Source organism: Centruroides sculpturatus, unplaced genomic scaffold (assembly GCF_000671375.1).
Source record: "Centruroides sculpturatus isolate CEXI.00-Female unplaced genomic scaffold, Cexi_2.0 scaffold3463, whole genome shotgun sequence".
NCBI classification, from domain to species: domain Eukaryota; kingdom Metazoa; phylum Arthropoda; class Arachnida; order Scorpiones; family Buthidae; genus Centruroides; species Centruroides sculpturatus.
This window is the reverse complement of record NW_019387592.1, coordinates 1-9,781: the sequence shown is the minus strand read 5'-3', so window position 1 is coordinate 9,781 and position 9,781 is coordinate 1. Positions and strand designations below refer to the sequence as shown.

At 31.9% G+C, this 9,781-nt stretch overlaps 2 protein-coding genes and 1 long non-coding RNA gene across 4 annotated transcripts; 1 reads left to right on the top strand and 2 right to left on the bottom strand.

Moving 5' to 3' along the window:
• Positions 1-465: 465 nt before the first annotated feature.
• Positions 466-1,929, bottom strand: LOC111616518 (zinc finger protein OZF-like). 2 transcript variants are annotated; one of them, XM_023357924.1, is made up of 3 exons: positions 1,838-1,929; positions 1,319-1,703; positions 466-669 (listed from the first exon to the last, which is right to left on the bottom strand). In XM_023357924.1, exons 1-3 carry the CDS (start codon positions 1,838-1,840, stop codon positions 635-637), a joined length of 423 nt encoding a protein of 140 aa, XP_023213692.1. In that variant the 5' UTR covers positions 1,841-1,929; the 3' UTR covers positions 466-634. The 2 variants fall into 2 exon arrangements, with proteins under 2 accessions (XP_023213692.1, XP_023213694.1); XM_023357926.1 differs by having other exon boundaries at positions 1,323-1,703.
• An 84-nt stretch (positions 1,930-2,013) lies between these two features.
• LOC111616519 lies at positions 2,014-5,143 on the top strand. Its single transcript, XR_002755263.1, has 3 exons — positions 2,014-2,332; positions 4,643-4,838; positions 5,006-5,143. It is a non-coding gene; the product is annotated as an uncharacterized LOC111616519 (long non-coding RNA).
• A 1,319-nt stretch (positions 5,144-6,462) lies between these two features.
• Positions 6,463-9,738, bottom strand: LOC111616517 (zinc finger and BTB domain-containing protein 14-like; the record flags this gene model as incomplete). Its single annotated transcript, XM_023357923.1, has 3 exons — positions 6,463-6,628; positions 8,836-9,096; positions 9,529-9,738. Coding segments are annotated over 3 exons (597 nt in total), but the record flags the coding sequence as incomplete, so codon positions are not given.
• Positions 9,739-9,781: the final 43 nt, after the last annotated feature.

The following is a 9,781-nucleotide window of genomic DNA, read 5'->3' as shown; positions in this document are numbered from 1 at the left end:
CGCTGTGACGTGTCTTCTCTTCGAAATTGCTACACAATTGATAAACACGATTAACTGGACAGTTGTATTTAGTGTTTTTCTCTTCATTTTTAAATTGAACTGAAAATGTAGATCGGAATTCTAAGGTGATAATCAAACCCAGTAGATCATTATATGCATTGTTTTATAATGGTGATTACGAAAAGATGGCCGGTGATTACGAAATCGCAGTTATGCAAAATAGCGCATCAGATAATACGTTTACCAGTGATGCGCTGCACTGACATTTATGAGTTTAAATAGACTGTATTTGGAACGAATTTATAATACTCTGATTTATGAGCATAATAAAGCATAATCGTTTAACTCGTTACTTGCACGTTTATGCTTTCTTTGATATAAGTATAACAAATAAAGATATAAATTTTATAACACAATATTCGAGGTAAAATTACTTTTAAAAGAATAGGATGTTTTTACCTGAGATATATATTTTTCTGCTGAATGTTTTCTCAGCTTGTGAGCTTTTATATTTGATTTATTTGTAAATCCTCTCGAGCAAACCTCACACTTAAATGGACGTTCTCCTGTGTGTTTTCTCATGTGAATTTTTAAATCGTATTCTGATTGACATCTTTTTGTGCAAGACTGACATTTATACTTTTCCAAATTCTTTTATCTCGGTGGAAGCTAATCCATAAAATTGTTTTAAAGTTTTAATAATTATACAAAATAAATATGAAATTTTCAAGTGAAAGTTAAAAATATATTTATCATTCTGATATATGTTTTTGAAACTACGTAAGGAAACTATTCATATATTACTTATAATAAATTAAACCTGCTGATGTAAAATAAAATATTTGTTTATAAAATAGTATAATAAATATATAATGTATAATATATGGAATCTCAGTGTTTTGCAAAAGCTGTTGTGTATTTTATGATTAAAATGATTTAATATTAAAAAATATTGGCAAAATGATAACTGTTCAAACAATAAAACATTTACAAATGTGCTGACGAAAGAATCGTTGCGTTCTTCTAGGGACATTACATGTGGCATTTAATTCATTTTAAGAGAAGTCGTATATTAATTTCTTTGCTTCAAATATGCAGTTTATTAGTTTACCAGGAAAACACACACTGCATAAACTAGAATCAGAATGATTATGAATAAAGAAACAAAACAGAGTAAAAATCTGTGATAAATACGAGTAACTGAATCACTTGCGGAAATGGACTGTTTTAAAATGACATTACAGATTCTAGTATATTTCATGTAAGTGTTTCTTTGTGATTTATTACGTTAAAGGTTAGCAAAAATGCATCAACATACATACTTCGTCAGGTGAAGACAACTCTTCGTAATGTTTCACAAAAAGATGTGTGTTTAAATGATCTTTTCTTGAAATAGGTAAACCGCAATACTTGCAATTATACAATTGTTTTTTTGAATGTGTTAATTGGTGTCTGTTTAGGTTTGACTTCCTTATTGTAGAATATTCACATTCATCGCATTTAAACGGCTTTTCTTTTAAATGAGTCCTTTTGTGAGTGTTCAAACTCTTAATATGAATGCATTGTTTTAGACAAACATCACAGGTTAATTTGCTGCAAGCAGGATTATTTTTCAGATGATCATCGAATAGTTGTTGTGTAGAATATTGATTTTTACAGATCTTGCATTCGATGACGTCTTTGTTGTCACTTGAAGTAGACGCCTTTTAAAAAATACGTCGATATTACTAACGTTTAACGGTACACATTATTATATATAATCTACTCGATATAATAATCTTTAGATTTATTTTTTGAATTAGTTTCAAAAATATAAGTACAAGATTTTAACACTTACCATTTTTATTTTATTCCAGCTTTCAACAATTCAACAATTTTGGTTAAAATATTGTTCAAATATAATTAATGAAATGCAATTGTTTATGATCAATTGTTTGATGTTTTAACAAAAAATGCCCCAATCAAATTGTTTCAGAGAAGTACAATTGAAATATTTGAGCGGGACGTTACTGAATCTTGTTTTGTCTGACTTATAAAATTTTGTTCGTTCATAAAATTTATCGATCAGCTTCGATTAAAGTTTGTCATTTTTCACTAATTTCATTGAGGAATCCACAAATTTAATAAAAAGTGAGTGTACGTGACTTCATTTTCGAAACACTGTCGGGCGCAAGTACTAACGTCCATGCTCCCTGTGGCTATTAAGCGCACGTTGAAGGATTTAGGGACAAAATAATGCACTGCGTGCGCCGTAAGCAAATTGAGATCTATAACTTAACAAAACACAAAAACAATGCAATCGACGTCGAGCGAACGTAGGAATCTCCTGTTCGTAAGTTATATTTATAACGATAGTTTTTCGTGCCTAGAAGCTGCAAGGATTGCCCTCTAGTATGGCCAGTAACTGTTTTCTTCTAGTCAGAGAACACATAATTTTTTTTGTCTTTAATTCTTACAACACAACTGTTCTAATAATGAATCTTTTGCATATACATTTAAGCACATTTCAGCGCTCGAGGTAGATGGAGTAAAAGATAATTAATATGTATTATTTGTAATTAAAAGTTTTTAATTAGAAAATTTCTCTACTCTGCCACAATTCTATCGCGATACCAGAAAGATGTGTGGTTTCTAGAAATAAGATTTGAAAGTTGAGTAAGAAGATTTTATCGTTGTTCAACCACATTGAGATTCATTTCTGAAGGGAGAAAAGGTGAATAAAAAGCGTTGTAAGTGACGATCAAGAAAGTCTGGAATTGGAACAAGTGGATGAGTATCTGAAAAAAACTAATGTGGGGGCCGAGGGGGGGAGAAATAAAAAAATCTCGATGACGAACGATAATAGTTGATATGTATCGTCATCGTCTCTTTTGCCGTTTGGACTGCCGAGCGGTAACAATCAACGATATGTGGAAGCAGTTGCGTCAGAGATAGATGCTTTGTTTACAAACAACACAACTGTTTATTAAACACGAAAGAAGCTTACAAGATTTCCGCGATCTTGGAAGTTCTGCGGCGGCTGCGGCCTTTGGGTCTTCCTCTCCTTTCCAAGATAGTCCCATTCTGAAGGAGTGTCCTTTGTTCGCGAATGAACAATTCCATTACGTCTCAACGACTTCGGGACGATGCGGTCGACTTCCGTTGATGGAAAGATGTCGATCCGAGGTCGGGAGATGGAGACGAAGATGGGTGCGAGACACACACACAGCAATAGATCCGTCACTTGGAACTTTCGGGAGAAGCCGTCGCGTCCTCGAATTTCCGGGGTTTTATCTGTTTTCTCTCAGATTCCCCTTTCCGATTGGTCTCCCGTCGTCACCTGATGACAATTCGATACCTTTCGGGGGAGCGGGAGAGGTCAAAATCGAAGATTAATTCGATCTCCAACCGGAAATGGTGGATGGACTTACATTCTTCTATTGTTTAAAAGCTAGCGACGCGTTTTCATAAAATAAAAAGCTATTTCTAACTACTGTAATTTTTTCTCTAAAACAATTATTTTAACGCGAATTTTAGTGCGGGTTCGGACCTGTCCAGAGCCTCACACTAAGGTGTTGAGTCAAAGAAAATGTGAGGAAATGTGATAGAAAACGCAGNACGCGTTTTCATAAAATAAAAAGCTATTTCTAACTACTGTAATTTTTTCTCTAAAACAATTATTTTAACGCGAATTTTAGTGCGGGTTCGGACCTGTCCAGAGCCTCACACTAAGGTGTTGAGTCAAAGAAAATGTGAGGAAATGTGATAGAAAACGCAGGAGTGTATTTGAAGCAAAAGATGTGCATCTGGAAAGGAAGGTCTGCATAAGGATATATCTGTATCTACTGTATGTATATTGTTGTTAAAAGATTACATTCAAGCAATTACTTGTTTATAGAAAGTAATTATTACGAAATTCATTATAAATAAACATATTTTACTAAAACTAATTATAACTTTTCGATAATAAATGTATTAATAATTTGATTAACGTTTACTTCGGTATATTTATAGTTTCTGCCAGCATTACAATATTTTTCCTTTTTATATGTTGACAAACTCTTTAAATCTTAACATGAGTTCAGCCAGGCAAACAATAGAAAAACTGAATGATGACGGGACACGAAATATCCGAGGTTATCGACCTGCCTGGATTCTTTCCAGATTCACTTTTTAATGTTTTTGTTAAAAATTTTATGACTTATAAATTATACTTTACGTATTAAATTTACGATAACATAAATGCGTCCTTATAAATGAGAATGTTTGTTTGGATGTTTGTTTGCATTACACTACTAGACCGTTCGACCAATTGCTACGAATGTCGACACTTTTGTTCAAATACTTTTAATTTAGATAATGTCGTTCATTATATTTCAAAATATCCATTGGATTTCTGTAAATCAATTAATTTCTACTTCATTTGATTTGCTGATTTACACGTAACGTCCCCTATTAGCGTAAAATTCAACAAAATAACAAACTGAATANAGATAATTCATATATATTATTTGTAATTAAAAGTTTTTAATTACAAAATTGCACTACTTCGCTACAATTCTATCGCGATACCAGAAAGATGTGTGGTTTCTAGAAATAAGATTTGAAAGTTGAGTAAGAAGATTTTATCGTGGTTCAACTACATTGAGATTCATTTTCGAAGGGAGAAAAGGTGAATAAAATGCGCGGTAGGTGACGGTCAAGAAAGTCTGGAATTGGAACAAGTGGATGAGTATCTAAAAAGAACTAAGGAGTCGATGCAATGAAAATGTGAGGAAATGTGATAGAAAACGCAGATTTGAAGCAAAAGATGTGCATCTGGAAAGGAAGGTCTGCATAAGGATATATCTGTATCTACTGTATGTATATTTTTGTTAAAAGATTACATTCAAACAATTACTTGTTTATAGCAAGTAATTATTTCGAAATTCATTATAAATAAACATATTTTACTAAAACTAATTATAACTTTTCGATAATAAATGTATTAATAATTTGATTAACGTTTACTTCGGTATATTTATAGTTTCTGCCAGCATTACAATATTTTTCCTTTTTATATGTTGACAAACTCTTTAAATCTTAACATGAGTTCAGCCAGGCAAACAATAGAAAAACTGAATGATGACGGGACACGAAATATCCGAGGTTATCGACCTGCCTGGATTCTTTCCAGATTCACTTTTTAATGTTTTTGTTAAAAATTTTATGACTTATAAATTATACTTTACGTATTAAATTTACGATAACATAAATGCGTCCTTATAAATGAGAATGTTTGTTTGGATGTTTGTTTGCATTACACTACTAGACCGTTCGACCAATTGCTACGAATGTCGACACTTTTGTTCAAATACTTTTAATTTAGATAATGTCGTTCATTATATTTCAAAATATCCATTGGATTTCTGTAAATCAATTAATTTCTACTTCATTTGATTTGCTGATTTACACGTAACGTCCCCTATTAGCGTAAAATTCAACAAAATAACAAACTGAATATAATTCTTACCAAAAAAAAAAAATATATAATTTCAAATATATATATATATATTACATTTATGTAATTACTGTGACAACGATACAATGAGAAATAGCATTTACTCAGTACATTAGCACTCAGACAGGTAACAGATAGCATATGCTTGTGTGCAATCGAAAATATTATCCTGTGAAAAGTCTATAAGTATTTAATTTTCCACTTCTAACGACTCGGGTTTTTTTCATTTCTGAATAATATTTTCCTAATTCTAATAAGTGCCTCCAGCATAAAACCAACAAACAGTTGAAGGTAATTAATTGTGGGTGCAGGCATGGCCAACGGGCCGACCACGTGAAGTTTCCAGGTTTTTTCACCTAAATAGATTCAACTTCTCATAAATGTTTTCGGGGATTCATCCCTTCGGCATATCGCTCACGTGTCGTGTTGCAGTAATGCAATAAACTAATTCAAACGAGCGATTATTTATTGTGAGTTCTGCAACCTGCAATTTTTGGTCACAATCTTCTCAACTTTTTAGTGGTTGTTTTATTTCTGTAAATCTTACGTTTCATCTTAGCAACAGAGTTGTGCCAGTCATGTATCTAACTTCGTTGGGGGAAAAAGTATGATTCGGAATAACATTACTTCCATTCTAAATCGAAAGTTTAGGTACAGTTAATCTGAGCCTCTTACCCCCAGTCTTTCCAACACTAGTACTGCCGTTTATGTATCTATTTATTATCTCGAAGTTTAGAAAGGACACATAGGCAAACATACATGATATGTGCAGGGACACCTTATCTCACTGAGAAACTGAAAGAAACTTTGTTTCATCTGCATCATTAATTTTTTAATTACTCTTTTATTCTTTATTAAGCACTTATTAAAAATTAAAGCAATATTTAAATTTTAATACATTTCCTTTATTTTTACGAAGTTTTATGTATTTTTTCGAAAATTTCAAAATTCGACCTAATTTTGAAAATAGATTATGCAAATTTTGCAAAAATAGATAAATTTTTATTTAAATTTTTCTAAAGTTTATTTGGAAGTCGTTGGTTCATCCAAATTAAAGAATTCCTTTTTCTTCTTCTTAGTCTCCAATCTGCTTCTGCTAATCAGTTTAACTGCTGTCAATATTTGTGGGTCTTCTGTTTCTTCAATTTCCTATGAAAAATAACAATTTAATATTTGATTGAAAGAACTTTATGTAAGACTAGCTGTTACCCGCGACTTCGCCCGCGGTAGTTTTGCAAGCAAACCTGTTTATATTTAGTATTTCAATAATCACAGTAATTATTATATAACACCTACGGCTGAAAATCAAACTAACTATTTTTAATTTGATCAATCGTTCTATAATCGAACCAATATGTAATAACAAATTCATTGTTATTTATAACATTTCAATTTGTTATAAATAACAAATGAATTTGTTATTTATAACAAATTGTCGATTTGTAACAATATCTGAAATGTTATCAATTTAATACACCTAAGTACTCAATGAAGGAAAACGTAGTTGAAAACAAAAAATCGCATCTAAAATAGCACAGTAGAAGCCGTTTTTTTTGGTTAAGCCTTAATCCTCTCCCTCTCCCCCAGCGAGGGAATTTCGAAAAATCCCTTTTTAGTGTGCATTTTCATGACGTACCCTAACTGTGTACCAAATTTCACCTCTTTAGGTTCAGCGGTTTGCTCTGGGCGATGATGAATCTGTGAGTCAGTCAGCCAGACAGGACAAGCAATTTTATATATTTAGATAATTGATTTTCATTTTAGTTTTCGATTAATGTAAACAATTGACAGTAAACTGTAATTTTTTTAATATACGCGCCAATAATACTTTTATATTCGTAAATTAATTTACTAAGATTCACATTTAAATTATATATATATATGTTACTGTGAAAGACCGAAATTAGAGAATGTCGATATTCTCCGGTGAATGTCGACACATACAAAATACGTCGGTGAAAGACCGAATATTTTGTTATATTATTATACATTCGAACAATCGCCGGTGTATGTCGACAAGCACAGATAAGCTTTGGTGGAGGTCGAAACGACACTCGAGAAGCCGATGTCGACGGAGAGGCGACAGTCTGTCGCCAAATTCTTCGCCGTTTCCTTCTGCTCAAATTGGTGATACCGTACGAATACAAGTCCCTGATGTTGACCGTGGCCGTACAGATGCCCGAAATGTGTTGGCAGTTGTTGTTAGAATAGAAGACTCCGACTTTTATAAATTAGCAAACAAAAATGATACCCTCAAGCAGCTTTATACCCGTAATCAGTTCGTAATTTGTAAAGAAAATTTTCCATAGGTAAGATTTCTTCTCAAGAAATATCGCTGAGAGAAGCAGCTGCAGCTAATTCGAAAAGTGGAGGGCAAGGCTATACACGCTGTCATTGCAAAAAAAAGTGTTCCACGAATAAATGCAGTTGTAAAAGCAAGGGACTCTTGTGCAATTCAAAATGCCATAACAGTTTAAGTTGTTGCAATAAATAAGATTGTATAATGTTAATCACATAATTTATGTGTAAGTTTATTATTGTATTATTTTCTTTAATGATATAGAATGTACTGTTCGTTTTAGGTTCAACAGTTTATTTACATGTACTGTTACTTAAGCTTTCACCTATTTTCACATATTAAAAAGTTGCATTTTTGTCTTAACGTAATAAAAATATCTTTATTGAACATTTACCGTCAGTGCATTCTGAATGTCGACATTTGCCGGTGTAAGTGAGAAATAACGATATTTAGCAAATATTTCGGACATACACGAAACGACTGTGTGAATGTTGACATTCACCGGAGAATATTGACATTCGCCAGATTTCGGTCATTCACAGTAACATATATATATAATTGTCTTTAACAGATTTGACATTATACTTTTTATATCTTAAATAGTTAATAAGTTACTGCTTTTATTGTCTGTCATTAGAACCGAAAGTCCTAAATATTTCGGTGGGAAAATCATGAAGTATTGCTGTATTTTCAAGTTATCGAAGTATTTATGGAATGTAAATCTGAATTACGGGAGTTCAATTATAAGGAAGAGAAAGGATACATCACTAAATATTTCTGTTTCGGCATATTTTCTTGTAATCTAACTTATTTTTTTATTATATACTATAATTCGAAAGTTAGGCGTAGACAAAAATACTTCTCACTGTACAAAAAAGGTACATAGCATGATATTCTGATATTTCTAAAAATCCGACAACGTGTACATCTTTTCTCATGCTCATTACTCAATATAAAATCGTGTAATTATTATTTTATTACGTAATGATTACATGGTTTATAATTAATCGATTACTATTTCCTTATTCAGTAAGAGTTCTAATATTTCATAAATTACCATTGAAGTGGATGAAGCGTCATGAGTTTGACTGTGCTTATGTTGTAACCACTTTTTCTTCCAGTTTGTACTAAAGGAACACTGATCACATTGGTATAATGTTTCAGAAGAATGAGAAGTTTTTTCTCTGTCATTGTCTTTGGTATGTTCCTCGTGCGTTACTTCTGTTGACGAAATTTTATCAGGAAGGTGAATATCAGATTGTGAAATATTCTGTTCAGAGGTTTGAATACGCTGTGACGTATCTTCTCTTCGAAATATCTACACAATTGATAAACACGATTAACTAGACAGTTCTATTTAGTGTTTTTCTCTTAAATTTTAAATTGAACTGAAAATGTAGATCGGAATTTTAAGATGATAATCAATCCCACTAGATCATTACATACATTGTTTTATAATGGTGATTACGAAAAGATGGCCGGTAATTACGGTATCGCAGTTATGCAAAATAGCGCATCAGACAATACATTTACCAGTGATGCGCTACACTGATTTTTATGAGTTAAAATAGACTGTATTTGGACCGAATATTTATAATTATCTGATTTATGAGCAAAATAAAGCATAATCGTTTAACTTGTTAATTGCACGTTTATGCTTTTTTGATATAAGTATAACAGATAAAGATATAATTTTCTTTAACACAATATTCGAAGTATAATTACTACTTAATTCATATATTGTTTTTACCTGAGATGTACATTTTTCTGTTGAATGTTTTCGCAGCTTGTGAGTTTTTAAATTTGATTTATCTGCAAATCTTTTCGAGCAAATCTCACACGTAAACGGGCGTTCTCCTGTGTGTTTTCTCATGTGAATTTTTAGACCGTATTCTGATTGACATCTTTTCGTGCAAGACTGACATTTATATTTTTCCAAATTCTTGTATCTCGGTGGAAGCTAATCCATAAAATTGTTTTAAAAATTTAATAATTATACAAAA